Genomic DNA, 13,869 nt, shown 5'->3' with positions numbered 1-13,869 from the left:
CTCGGCGGCTGCCGTAGCGTGATCGGGTCGTTGCCATGGAGACGTGCTAGGCCAGGGGAGTGGGCTGCGCGCGCTGAGCGGACCCTACTTTTCGACTCGGACGGCTGTGGCCCCCGCGTGATCGTGGAGCGGGTAACCGGGTGAGTCCGGGCGGGGCGGCTCCCGGGCTGGGAGACGAGGCCGTGGTGTCTCCCAAGACTCGGCACGGCGGATTTCTTCCCGGATGATGGACCATTACTATGGAAACCAGAGCGTTGGGCCGCAGGGAACGATGGCTCCCGTGGCCGGGGCCGGGGAGGCGGTGATCGGATTGGTCTTCTTTCCTCGAGACCTTGGTCCGAGGCTTCGAGCACGGTTGCTTTCTGAACGAACCTGCGCTCGCGCCCGCGGCAGAGAGGTCAGACCATCTGGGTCTTGATACCCAGCCGATAGGAAGCCCGTTGCTGCGCCAACTTCCTAAGAAACCTATCTGGCTCTCCCCTGGAAATGGCGCCTCCCTCCGGCCCACCCGTGAACTTCGTTCCTCATTTATATCCCAGGATTAACAGGCGCCCCGCGGTGTTTGCGGACTTGTCCCACATCTACTGAGACCAGAAAGGCCGGCTTTCGGACCGAAGCCCACTTCTCTCTGGGTTTTTGGATGAGGAGGATCCAGGACATTTAGGCTTCCAACTGGTTTTGGGAGAGGGAGGCTTTTTCCCTGCCCTCACGCGATCTTTGGAACAAACAAGCCCCCATCCCCGAGGTGAGCCTGATGCATTCGATGCTGGGCCATTGGCAGGTAGGACTTGCCTGTGCAGCCGTTGTCCTTCCTCTCCAACAGCCTAGGAACCACACTCACCTCCACCCCGCCCCTCCCCAAAACTCTAGAGAAACATAGCCAGAGAACGCATCCTTCCCAGATATCCCAGAGGATGAGTCATACTTGTTGGACACATTCTCCCATTGAAAATATTTATCAAGCACCTACTTGTGGAGACGTAGAGCTTGGCACTGGTTACACAGTGGGAGCGAAGAGAGACACAGTGATGTCCCAATAGAACTCCCAGGTCATAGCAAAGCCACATCTTCAGGGAGTCTTAGCAAGGAGAGCTCTTAGGGCTTAGAAAGCCTGGAGCAGGGACTGGATCAAATGTAGGGGAGGAGTGTGACCCTGGGGGATTTCCCCCAGGAAGTGGCCCTTGGCTAAGACTGCAGGCTCACCAGTCCTCTGCGAAATGTGACAGATGAGGATCTGACAAGCTTGTAAGGAAAGGGACTGAGAGCAGCAAAGGCCAGAGAGGACCAGATGTCCATATGGGACTGCAAGTGGCTCAGGCCAGCTGCGGCCCTTCAGGACACAGGGCAGGCTAACAGGAGGCTGGAGGGATGGGTGGCAGCCAGGGTGTATATGGCCTTGACCGCTAAGCTAGGGGACGCCATCTCATCCTGACAGTAGGCAGCCACTGAAATACACTAAGCAGGGTTTAGAACTTCAGCTCCCTGCCTGTTTGTGCCAGACGAAGACTGCCATTTGTGCTCTAAATCCGAATGCTCCTATTTCAGTGAAACGTGAAGATGTGCTGTTTTTACAGCTTTGTTCACGACTGAGAGAGTAAAGGACCTGGATTTTTTTAGGAGAAGATGGGGTTCTGCCCCGCTTTGGGGTCCCTGGCACAATCCTGCTATACACCGCATCATTGTGGTATGGCTTGTCTACCTGAAGCCCCTCTGCCTCGCTGCACTGGCCACTGGGGTGTGGGGGGTGCAGGGGTGCCCTTATGCTGGCCTCCAGGAAGCTGTCAGCGACTCTCTTCCCCAGGCCGTCCTTAGAGGCGATGTGCAGGAGCGTGGTTACTGACGTAGGACCGTTGCACATGGGCACATTTAGCTCTTCAAAGAGATGGTTCTCGCCCTGCCTGGTTTGGCTCAGTAGATAGAGCGTTGGTCTGTGGACTGAAAGGTCCCGAGTTCGATTCCGGTCAAGGGCACATGCCCGGGTTGTGGGCTCGATCCCCAGTAGAGGTGTGCATGAGACCGATCAATGATTGCTCTCATCATTGATGTTTTTGTCTCTCTCTCTCTCGTCCTCTCTGAAATCAATAATATATATATATATATATACTTTTTAAAAAGAGATGGTTCTTGGAGAGGGAAGCTAAGACCCTCCTCTCTCTCAATACAACCAGTGACTCTGAGCACAGTGGGCCCTGGTTTCATGTCACTGGTTCAGAGTCTCATGGTTTGACCGTAAAGTCAGAAGAGGAGGGAGGCATGTGAGTGGTTCCCTTTAGAGGGGCTGGAGGAAAGAGGATTGAAGAGAACAGAGAAGGGGCTTTGGGAGCCTCGTGGAGAGTTAGGCTAAGGCTCAGCTGCGGGACACGAGTCAGCCCAACTAAAAATGCGGGGCCCCTGAAGGGAAGTGCCAGACTCAGGGCGTTGTCCTTTGTCCTGCTGAGCGTGTAGACTCCTGCTCCTCACCCCAGATCCTGCTCCGTGGGTTTGAGAAAGTGCCTGGAGATCTGCATTTTTAATAAGTAACCTGGGTCATTCTACTGTGACGGGCAGAGGACCACCTGGGGGAATCCTGCTATAGGCCCATCCATCCATTTCCCAGGAATCCCCTGGGGTTGGCCTGCTGGCCCAGCGGGGCTCCCGCCCTCTAAACATTCTCTCCCTCCTTGCAGTTTTCCATGGACACAGCCTAGCAGAAAGATGCGGCCTGCATGTCTCACTGGCCGCTGACCACCGGCCTGATGACCGCATCTCCCTGTACCTCCCCGCTTCAGTTCCCACGGCCCTCGGTCAGCGGCCTCTCTCAGATCACCAGCAGCCTGTATATCAGCAATGGGGTGGCCGCCAACAACAGGCTTATGCTCTCCAGCAACCACATCACCTCGGTCGTCAATGTCTCGGTGGAGGTGGTGAGTACCTTGTATGAAGACATCCAGTATGTGCAGGTGCCTGTGGCCGACACTCCCACGTCACATCTCCGTGACTTCTTCGACCCCATTGCTGACCACATCCACGATGTCGGGATGAAGCAGGGCCGCACGCTGCTCCACTGCGCAGCCGGTGTGAGCCGCTCGGCTGCCCTGTGCCTCGCCTACCTCATGAAGTACCACACCATGTCCCTGCTGGAGGCCCACGCCTGGACCAAGTCCTGTCGGCCCATCATCCGGCCCAACAGTGGATTTTGGGAGCAGCTCATTCACTATGAGTTCCAGCTGTTTGGCAAGAACACCGTGCGCATGGTCAGCTCCCCCGTGGGCAGGGTCCCTGACATCTACGAGAAGGAGGTTCGTTTAATGATTCCACTGTAAGCCATGCCCCCGGCCCCCGCATCGGGGGTCAGAGGTGCAGATCTGCCATTGATCCTGCACTAAGAACTGAAACATCCTACTTTTGTGCTACAGAAAAAAAACAGATGATGCCTTTTATCAGAGCAATAAAAAAGGAAGCGTGCCGTAGCTTTTATCTTGTAATCCATCTCTTTAAAGATTAAACTCACTAAGTGTAAAATGGTGAAGATAAGTTTTCTACCCCATGAGTGACAGGTCATGGCTACTGGTCAGAGGGGAGAGTGAGTAAGGCAGGTGGTGCCTGGGTCAAATGGACCGGCGCCCAAAGCAAGACTGGAATCCGGCAGCCTCCCCAACTCCCACCTCCCCACCCCCCAACCCCCGAGACCAGCTAACCCAGGCCTGAGCGCCGCAATCCCACCTCGTTCTTTCAAACCAAGAGCCTTAAGCATCATGGCACCTCCTTGCTTAACCTACTGGATAAGTGACCATCCATGGTGCTCTGGGAACCCTAGGGGTTCCGGGCCAGTGCCGCTCCCACCTGCAACCACAGGGCCAGCTCTGGTTTTCTGGATTTGATATATGCGTATGATAATTTTCAAAGACAGCATTCCACCATATAACATTTTTTTAACTTTTTTTTCCGCAAGTGCTGTTGTACATAAGGTCTTGGCAGCCCCCCACCAGCCTTTGCTGGAAGGCGGCATTCGTTTCTCTAGGGCGCCTGTGGAGAGAAGGCCTGACAGCAGGCCCCGGGTTCCTCTCCCAGGCCCTGGCTCAGAAGGCAGGAGCTGCAGGCCCAAACCTCGCCTCGTACCAGCGGTGGCTATTTCCTTTTTTCTCTTCATCTCAGTCACTTGGCCCCGGAGCAGATCCATTCACAGAACGTATGCGGCAGAGTAAGGAGATTAAGGGCCCTGAGTTCCAGCTGGAGGCCTAGAGAATGAATGAAGGGGGAAAAAAAGAGAGAGAGAATGAATGAAGGGTCTTGGAAACTGGAGGGAGGGGGCTGGGGAGGGGGGAGGTCATGGGGAGGAGGGAGCTTGAGAAATGGATCCCACAGAGTTGCAAGTTTCAACTTCAGTCTGAGGCTTCACTGGGGGCGGGGCCAGATGGAAAAGAAAAGAATCACTTCCCTCAGTCTGTCTGTCCTGAAGCCATAATGCTTTCAGGCATAACATTTGGGGATAATTGTCACCCCAATTCAGTACAACTGATGCTGCTATGTGCTGGGCCCAGGACACGGCCCCCCCTGTCCCCTGCTCACCCGGACCGCAGCAATAGCTCTTCCCTGGCCTCCCTGCCCCTTCGGTATCTCCTCCACATAGGATCCAGACCGAACCGAAGGGCCGTTATCAGGAAATGTTTCTCGAACATCCTGGCTCTTGCCTGCCACTCAGAACCTTCCATGGCTCTCCATGGTGTTTGGTGTTTCCAGGAAGTATCTGCAACCAAGCGGGGAGAGCGGAGTTGCTGGGTCCCTCAGCTGACTCGGGAGCAGAGTAGGAAGTGAGAAGAGTCCTCGTTTGCCCCGGCCCCCGGAATGGCAACCCCAGGGCCCCTTGGGGAGAGGGCAGGGGCCCCTGGCAGCTGAGGCTGAGACAAGGCCGCAGCTTTGTTCTGAATTCACAATGGCAGGATGCCCAGCTCAGAGCCAGCTTCCCGGCTTCCTCCCAGGCAGGGCAGGGTGGTGGGAGCTGGGGTGTCCCTCCCGCCTGCAGCCCTGGGGGCCCTCCCTGTGCAGTGAAGGCTGGGGGTCGGGGAGCATGAGAAGCCTTGCAGGAGGAACTGGACGGCATCTGGAGTAAGCCATCTCCTAACTTTCCTCGAGGACCTGGGAGGTTCCAGACCCTGTTGCTAAGCACTTGCAGCCTCCCGGGCGAGATGGGGGTAGGTTCTGCGGCTGCTCCCAGTTCACAAACAGGCACAGGAGGGGAAGGCCCGGCCCCGGGTCACACGGCTTGGACGTGCCAGAGCTGGGATATGAACCCGCTCCGGCCCCTGCTCTTGGCTATTAGTCTCTTCTGCCTGCTTCATCCGTGCCCATGCTGGGGAGACAGCAGCGGAGGGGACAGTGGCCTCAGCCTTCCCCGGGCCCAGTCCGGTGGGGAAGAGGCGATAAACCAGCGCTGAGAATGGAATGTGCACAGGGCCCTGCCTGCAGAAGTGCAGGGAGCTGCGGGTGACCTTTGACTCGGCGTGGCCTGGGGCAGAGCGGGGCTGGAGGTAGGGAAGAACTGCCCAAGGAAGGTGACATCTGTTACCCTGAGTCCGGAGGAGGCTCTGCCCGCCCAAAGTCGTCCATCCTTTGTTCCGTCTCGCCAGGCTGCAGATTGGACCCCGGAGGTGCCTGAGTGACACCAGGACGGGGCTGGGCCACGGGCATCTCTGAGTCACAGGGAGGGTGGGTGGTGAGTGACTCACCCTGGGCCCACTTCCCTCTGCAAGGCCAGCCTGGGTGGAGGCCAGGGCCAGGAAACCCTGCATCTGTCCTTCCTGGGCCAGGTGACTCCCAGGCCTTCCCTGCCCCCAACCCCGGCCGTGGGCTCACACAGCGCTGGCTGGCATGGCGGTCCTGCAGGAATTCTGTCTGTGCGAAGGCATGAATGATTCCTCCCTGAGTCCCAGGTCCCTGGGTCCCAGCCCCAACCTGGTCTAGCTCCCCTCCTCACGAAGCAAGCAGAGGCTGTCTCCACTTTCCCGGTGGGCCTGGAGCCTCAGAGAAAGTGGATGAGAAGATGATAGCCCAAGATGGGGGTCAACTGACACCATCACCCCCCTTCTTCTCGGGCCCTGCCCATCGGCCTTCTCACTGGAACCCTCTCCTTGGGGATCATCATACCCATTTTGCAGATACAGAAACTGAGGCTCAGGGAAGGGCGGCTACCCACCTCAGACATACAGTGAGGCGGGCGGAGCAGGATTTCCCCTAATCCAGGCAGGGTCCTTGTGGTTTTGGTTTTTTGTTTTGTTGTTTTGAATCCTCACCTGAGGATATTTTCCCATTGATTTTTAGAGAGAGTGGAAGGAGGGGAGAGATAGAGAGAGAAACATCGATGTGAGAGAGACACATCGATTGGTTGCCTCCCGCATGGGCCCCAAACAGGGCCGGGGATGGAGCTTACAACCGAGGTACCTGCCCTTGACCAGAATCAAACCTGGGACCCTTCAGTCCACAGGCCGGATGCTCTAGCTACTGAGCCAAACCAGGTGGGGCAGAAGGTGTGTGTTTTAGGAAGATCCTTCTGGGACCGCGTGGAAGTTGGAGTGGAGGGCCCAGAGCAGAGCGGGGAGGAAGCCACTGCCTCCCTGATGGGCAGTGGTGGCCCGGCCAGTGGAGGGACTTTGGAGAAGGGGACAGGTCACAGTGCGTAAGGAAGGGTGTCCGCATCTTTCTGTGGGTGGCTGGGGGCCAGTGAGCCCGTCACTCCCCCATACGGTGGAACCTCGTTTCTTGAACGTCTCCCATCTCGAACAATTCGCTTCCCAACCTGACAGCCCTTTCATGCCGATACCTGTATGACAGTCAAGCATCTCTCAGGTGGCAAGGGAGAGAGCGCGCGAGTATGAGTCCGGTTACCACGGTTAACATCTCGGGATCCGGTGCTGTGAATATTTTTGTGGTTTTTTTGCTTTTGTTGCTGCTTATAATTATTGTTAAATTTCCATTTTTAAGACATTTTTCATTTTTTTATGTACGTTTCCTTTCTTACTAAATTTTCACGTCCTTTTGTTTTTAAGGTGTTTGTTTATGGATTAAACAGTACAATATATAAGAAAGGTTAAAACGGGATTATTGGGGGGGGTCTGGAATAGATTAATTTACATGATTTCTAGGGGGGCAAAAATGATTCGATTTTCGAACAGCCTTCCGGAACGAATTAAGTTCGAGAAACGAGGTTCCGCTGTATCTCCTTGGCTGTCACCCTGAAGAAGGACACAGGGGTACAAGCAAAAATAGTTTATTTGAGGGCGGAAGACCCAAAACTGGAGGGTCCAGGGATGAGGCTACAGCAGCTGCCGGGAGTTGGCACAGATGACACCCCCCCCAGGGGAGCCCAGCAGCAACAAGCCCGTCCCCGGACCCCCCAGCTGCCTCCCCCGCTTCCTGGAGGGAGGATTGTGCACCCGCCAGGAATCGTCATCGTCGTCACCAGAACACGGAGAGGTTCTCGAAGTTTGGCCAGCAGTTTTCGGCGTAGTCGTCGGATTAATAATAATTACTCTGACAAGCACAGTGAGTGTGCCAGGCGTGGACCCACCATCCAGTGGTGAGCGGGGCCTGGGGTGAGGGGAGGGGGCAGGCAGGGACAGGGGGGTCTCGCTGGGAGGCCCCATCCAGCCCCCCAGGTGGCCTTTCCCGAAGGCACCTCGCCCTCCCACGGCCCAGTGGCTGCCTGCTCTCCGCTTGTCCCACGGCCACTGGCCAAGTTGGGTTCAGGCTGGGGGGGCTGTCCCTGACGGCCCAGGCGCTCTGCCAGGCCTCAGAGACCCTTGCCAGGCTGGTTCCTCCGCCAGAAGCCCCAGCGGGCAGCCCAGGAGGCCACGACCTCGCAGTTGTGGTAAAGGAACATCCCCGCGAGGGTGAGCGCGATGCCCACGTAGCTGAGGGTGCTGAGGTGGCTGCCGAACAGGAGCCGGGACAGGACGAGGTTGCCCACGACCGTGAGGTTGCCCAGGACGTGGACGGTGAGGGCGGAGGTGAGGGCCAGCAGGGAGAAGCTGGCCAGGTTGTAGAGCACGGACAGGAGGCAGCTGAGCAGGATGCAGGCCCAGAGGCGGCAGTCGGTGGGAGCCGGCGACAGGGCCACCCCGGCCTCCAGCACCAGGGCGGCGCCGGCCAGCAGGCAGAAGCTGGGCAGCGAGGTGGCGTACAGCAGGGTCACCGCGTCCAGCCGCTCCTCCTGCAGCAGGGCACCTGCAAGCGGACAGCACACATCAGCACCTGCCCCTGGGGGGAGAAAACCCCACTTCGCCAACCCAGCCTGCCCCCCGCGGCCCCACCTCCGGGAAGCCCGCCCACCCTCTCGGGCAGAGCTAGCGGCTCCTGCTCTGGAACGTGATAGTCAGGAATCCGAATCACCCTGCCTGGGTGGTGACCTCGCTAGCTGTGACCTGACAGTTAACCTCTGGAGGCCTAGGTCTCCTCCCCTGCAAAGTTAGGTGATAATAAAACCTAATACGGCCCAGCTGGCATGGTTGAACGTTGGCTTAGGAACCAGGAGGTCTCCGTTCGATTCCCGGTCAGGGCACAGGCCCGGGTTGTGGGCTCCATCCCCAGTGTGGGGCGTGCAGGAGGCAGCCAATCCATGATTCCCATCATCGATGTTTCTCTCTCTCTCTCTCTCCCTTCCTCTCTGAAATCAATAAAAATACATTTAAAAAATAATAATAAAAATAAAACCTAATATGCAAGGGTTTTTATAAAGATTATAATAGATAGCATACATAAAGCCCTTTATAAGGTAAGTGCTCAGTAAATGTAAAAAAATAAAATAAATGGGCCTATTATCACGCATTTCAAACTGCTTCCCATAGATTAAAACGATAACCTACAAGTCATTTCCAAATGACCAATAAACATGAGATGTGGCTCCCAAAAATCCTCAGGGGCTCCCCAGGCCCAGGGAACAATATCCTAGGTTCTTTTTTCTTTTTTAAAAAATATATATTCTTATTGATTTCAGAGAGGAAGGAAGAGGGAGAGAGAAATAGAAACATCAGTGATGAGAGAGAATCACTGATTAGCTGCCTCCTGCACGCCCCACACTGGGGATCGAGCCCATAACCTGGGCATGTGCCCGGATCGGGAATTGAACCCTGGCCTCCTGCTTTGTAGGTCGATGCTCAACCACTGAGCAACACCAGCCGGGCTATCCTAGGTTCTTAACCAGTGTAGAAGGCCCTGCACGAAGTGGTCCTGACCCACCTTTTTTGATCTCAGCCCTTATCACACCCACTACCCCACAGTGTAGCTCCCACCACCACAGCGGGTACAGGCCAGCAGAAGTCCCCAGCTCTGCCACTTAATAGCTACATGACCTTTATATTTAAAAAGAAAAAAAGAATTTTAAAATAATAAATTGTTTCAGTCAAATGTGGGGTCCACTCGTTGCTTCATCCACTTATGACCACGGGCATGACAAGAGAACAACAAAAGAGTCATTGTTTGCACGGGGCTGTCATCCGCTAATCAGCATCTTCTGCTACCAACACTGGGGCTTGTCGAGATGGATCCAGGAGTAAGGGGAAACCTTTCAGCGTTGCAAAGTAAGAGGGGAGCCCGGCCGCGTGGCTCAGGTGGTTGAGTGTCGACCTATGAACCAGGAGGCCACGGTTCAATTCCCAGTCAGGGCACATGCCCGGGTTGTGGGCTCGATCCCCCGTGTGGGGCGTGCAGGAGGCAACCAATCAATTTTTTAAAAATATTTTTTTATTGATTTTTTTACAGAGAGGAAGGGAGAGGGATAGAGAGTTAGAAACATTGATGAGAGAGAAACATCAATCAGCTGCCTCCTGCACGCCCCCTACTGGGGATGTGCCTGCAACCATGGTACATGCCCTTGACCGGAATCGAACCTGGGACCCTTCAGTTCGCAGGCCGACGCTCTATCCACTGAGCCAAACCGGTTAGGGCAATAAAAAAATATTTTTAAAAAAAGAAAGAAAGAATGGATTCTACCACCTTGCATATGTGTGAACATGTGTGCGGGTGTGTGTGTCTATGTGTACACATGTTATCACCCAGCCAGCTCACATAGGAAGTGGTGCCCCTCATCAAAGTCAGACACCGCTCAGGGCAGTGGGAGTATTTGCACGAAGGCAATGATGGTTTGGGGGCTCGTCCAAGTTTTAGTGGCGAGAGATGAGTAACGGATTCAGGGGTTCTCCTCTCTGCATCTTCTGACACACACTTTCCAAAGAGCCACAGAGAAGTTCACTCATGGGCTACGCTTGGAACAGGAAATCTCTATTTCACTCTGATGTTTTGGCTTTGTTCTCTAGGCAACAGTCCCTCCGGCTAGAGCATTTCTAGAAATGAACAGATAATTGGAATACCTCCTGCTCGCTCGCTCGCTGGCTCGCTCCAAATATAGCACCGTTAGGAGCTGCCTGTGGCCTCCATGTTCAAGGTCCAATCGCTGGGAGGCGTTTAGGATTTCAGGTGCGAGACAGTCAGGCAGGAGGGTCCTAGCCTCCTGACCCAGCCTCTGCCCCTGTTCTGCATCCCCCTCCGCCCCCCCCCCCCCCCAGTCCTCTGCCTCGCCTCCCTGCAGCCCAGGGAGAGAGGGGTGATCCTCTGTCAGAGGTGGCTCACTGCACCCGGGGCCCCCAAAATGCCAGCTCGCCATCCTGCCTCCTCAGCGACCCCTCCTCTGCCAGCCCCCCACAACCTTCCATTTCAACCTCTCCTTCTCCAAAGACATTTTTGTTTCAGCATCTGAACATACCAGGCTCTGCCGCATGTAGACAAACATGTTCTGCTGGGCCCTGGCTTATCCCGTCCTTACTCCCTCGCTAGCTGTGCGCTACCAGGCAAGCCACCCTCTGTCCAAGCCTTGTCTGCTCATGCGTAACAGGGCCAGGTGAGGTGCTGGGCCCAGGGCCTGGTGCCCGGTGGTAACTGCTGACCACGGCAGCTGTCTCAATCCCCCACACTCGGCTCCTGTGGCCGATACCCGTGCCCTGGCACAGCCTGTTTCCTGCTCCCAGAATGCCCTTTCCTCGTTTTTCTATGTGAAGAGCTGGGCAGAGCATGTGTTTGCTACTAACATTATTTTTTTTTTTATTTCGAGAGGAAGAGAGAGGGGGAGATAGAAACATCAATGATGAGAGAGAATCACTGATAGGCTGCCTCCTGCACACCCCACACTGGCGATCGAGCCTGCAACCTGAGCATGTGAATTGAACCGCGACCTCCTGGTTCATAGGTCAATGCTCAACCACTGAGCCACGCCAGCCAGGCCTATTATTATATTACTAGAGGCCCAGCGCCCCGCCCGAGACGCCCTGCCCGCCCCGGTGTGTGTGTGTGGGGGGGCGATGAGAGGTGGTTAATGCACCTCATAGTGATGGCGACTGGTCGAGCCGTCATTCATTCCGGTCGTTACACTTATGGTCCCTGGCCTTTTATTATATAGGATTGTTATTGTCATCGCTGCAGGCCTCTCGCCTCGGGCAGCCTTCTCTGGTCTCCCCTAGAGTCACTGCCCCGACCACACCTGTGTCCACCATGGCTCTGGAGTTTCTCTCCTACCATTGCGATTGCTGTTTCTGAGGGCGTCTCCCCACTGGCCGCGAGCTCCGAGGACGGGGATCGGGCCAGGCTGCTCCCTGATGCACAGGTGAGAACAAGCTCACACCCCACTTCCTAGCCTTCCTGTGAGTGGGGAGTTGGCCTCACTCCTCTCCCCACGCAGCCCTCCCCGCCTCCCCGCCCAGCCTGCAACCGGCCCAGGTGGGAGGAGGCTGCTGGCCGTGCCCAGGACCGCCGGGTGCTCCGCTTCCCAGACTACCATCCTCTGCTCCCACGGAGTCTGCTCTCGCGAAGGGAGCTGGTGTCGGCCATTTACACTCCAATCGGAATCTTGCCCTGGCGCCTTTCCCCGAACCTCCGGAAGTAGAAACCTCCTCTTGCCCCAAACCCATGCCACCCCTCTGGCTCCAGTCTGTCCCTCCCCATCTCTGCGGGGCCTCCCTCTCTGTTTGGTGGGGCCCAGCCTCCTCAGCGCCCTCAGGAGCACCCTGAGCCATGCACATAGCCTCACCATAGCCTCATCACGGTCACAGCCATTAATACATCTACCACTTAAGGTCCCAGGCCAGGTGCTGGGGACATGGCGACGCCCCAACCCCGCCCATGCCTCTCAGAGCTCCTGTCTGACGGGACACAGACAGGTAACCAAGCGACTATAATAGGGGGTGCTCAGAGGCTTGATGGGGGGCACAGAGGGTGCTGTGGGAGCCTGGAGCAAGCACCCAACCCACCTCCGGGGCCAGGCAGTTGACACGGGACAGAAGGAAGGAGCTGGCAGAGGCCAAAAAGGGGCCTAATGCCAGGCACCCACCCCTCCGTGCCTGGGTGCCTAGGTTCTTGCCGGCCATACCATTCTGCAGGCGGGGGCTCCTTCTGGGTGAGCCTCGAGGCTGGAGCCTTCCCAGCCTGCGGCCCTGCGTGGGCTGGGAGGTGGGGTGGGTGTGCCCAGGGGGTCAGGTTTCCCACTGTCTCCTCATGCCCAGAACCCAGGCCTGAGCTCCGGCACCCGCTCTCATATAACCTGAGGGCAAAAATAGAACGAGGCTCCGGCCCTGCCACAGAGCCTGGACGGGTGGGGACAGGGCCTGCCTCTGAAGATGCCAGGGCAGGGCCGGATCCCGGCTGCAACCTGCCCGGAGATAGGTCCCCCAACCCCAGCCCAGTGCCCTTGGGGCACCCCTTCCTTCTCGCAGGGCTGGGTCACAGGATCTCAGAGTGGGCAGGGACGGAGAGCCAGGGGCCCCTGGGACACGCCAACCCTTCTCCACCAAACAGATGGGGAGACCGAGGCCCAGACAAGCCCCAGACCTGCCCAAGGTCACCCAGTATGAGCAGAGGGGTGGTCTCCCTGCCCTGAGTGGGTGCCCTGGCCTCCCCCACACCTCCCTTGGGTTTAGGCAGAGAGAGTGGGGTTGTGACTCAGACTCCCCTCAGAGGAACAAGCAGGAAGGCGGCCTCCACCCTCAGACAGGGTGAGTTAGCAGGGTCTCCGCCTGGAGCCTCCACCGCCCTCTGCTCAGACCCTCCCTGTCTCCTTTCAGCAGAGGTGAGGTAACCCTGAGCGAATCACAAACCTCCCTGGGCCTCAGTTCCATCATCTATAAAATGGGAGTGAAGGTGGTGGTTGCCATGACGACTCAAGGTCAACACCCAGCACAGGGCCTGTTACACGGCAGCTCCCAGCAAACAGGAACCCTTCCCCGACTTAGCCAACCCCCTGCCCTCCAAAGCCCAGCTCAAGGCCTTGCCCGCTTTCTCTCCCCCTGGTCCCCACGGTCAGGTCTCCCCCTGGAGCCACAGCTTATGCAGCATCTAGGACAGCACGGAGATTGGCTGCCCGGGTTCCGATCGCACCTCCGCCGCTCACTGGCCACATGGCCCAGCGCAACCCCTCGCCCTGTCAAATGGGGACAAGATAGTGATTTCCTTGATCAGGGCAGTATGGGGAGATCCAGCGAGATAAAGAGACAAGAAACACTGGACACAGATCAAGGGCAGCTATTATGAAATATTAGCCTAAGTTTGGGGCCTGGAACTCACTGAGTTGTTGGCTCTTTCTGGGTTTTCTCGGTTTCTGCCTCTTCCAAAGCTGCGAGGCTCAGTTGCTTCATCTGTAAAATGGGCTAACGGCCACCTCCCTCTCAGGGCCACCCAGACCACACACCCACCGCGACCCCCACCTCCTCTGACAGTGACCCAGGCACTCACTCTGCTGGATGGACTTGAGGCCACGGAGGCAGGTGGCAGCCAGCAGGAAGCCACAGCCAGCGGGCGGTGTCCGGAGCTCACCCGCCAGGCTGCAGGCAGCCCCTAGGCAGAGCGGGCCCATGG

General features: G+C 56.9%; 3 protein-coding genes across 5 annotated transcripts in view; 1 reads left to right on the top strand and 2 right to left on the bottom strand.

The window, feature by feature from the left end:
* LOC106726679 (oxysterol-binding protein 2-like) overlaps positions 1–392 on the bottom strand; it is a gene marked incomplete at its 5' end in the record, with an annotated part of 11,962 nt that extends 11,570 nt beyond the window's left edge. Inside the window, one exon of the mRNA XM_014542430.1 lies at positions 271–392. Coding sequence (XP_014397916.1) covers positions 271–392 — 122 coding nt within the window. The remainder of the gene's footprint in view (positions 1–270) is intronic.
* Positions 7–3,449, top strand: DUSP18 (dual specificity phosphatase 18). 3 transcript variants are annotated; one of them, XM_005869768.2, is made up of 2 exons: positions 7–140; positions 2,667–3,449. In XM_005869768.2, the coding sequence occupies exon 2, from the start codon at positions 2,706–2,708 to the stop codon at positions 3,300–3,302; it is 597 nt and encodes a 198-aa protein (XP_005869830.1). In that variant the 5' UTR covers positions 7–140; positions 2,667–2,705; the 3' UTR covers positions 3,303–3,449. The 3 variants fall into 3 exon arrangements, with proteins under 3 accessions (XP_005869830.1, XP_014398024.1, XP_014398023.1); XM_014542538.1 differs by lacking the exon at positions 7–140 and adding an exon at positions 414–745; XM_014542537.1 differs by lacking the exon at positions 7–140 and adding an exon at positions 414–781.
* A 3,778-nt stretch (positions 3,450–7,227) lies between these two features.
* SLC35E4 (solute carrier family 35, member E4) overlaps positions 7,228–13,869 on the bottom strand; it is a 7,614-nt gene continuing 972 nt past the window's right edge. The window contains exons 2-3 of the mRNA XM_005869823.2: positions 13,747–13,869; positions 7,228–8,199 (exon numbers count right to left, since the gene is read on the bottom strand). Coding sequence (XP_005869885.2) covers positions 7,766–8,199; positions 13,747–13,869 — 557 coding nt within the window. The 3' untranslated portion in view covers positions 7,228–7,765. The remainder of the gene's footprint in view (positions 8,200–13,746) is intronic.

Source organism: Myotis brandtii, unplaced genomic scaffold (genome assembly GCF_000412655.1).
Source record: "Myotis brandtii unplaced genomic scaffold, ASM41265v1 scaffold303, whole genome shotgun sequence".
Taxonomy (NCBI): Eukaryota; Metazoa; Chordata; class Mammalia; order Chiroptera; family Vespertilionidae; genus Myotis; species Myotis brandtii.
This window is presented reverse-complemented; position numbering and strand designations above follow the sequence as displayed.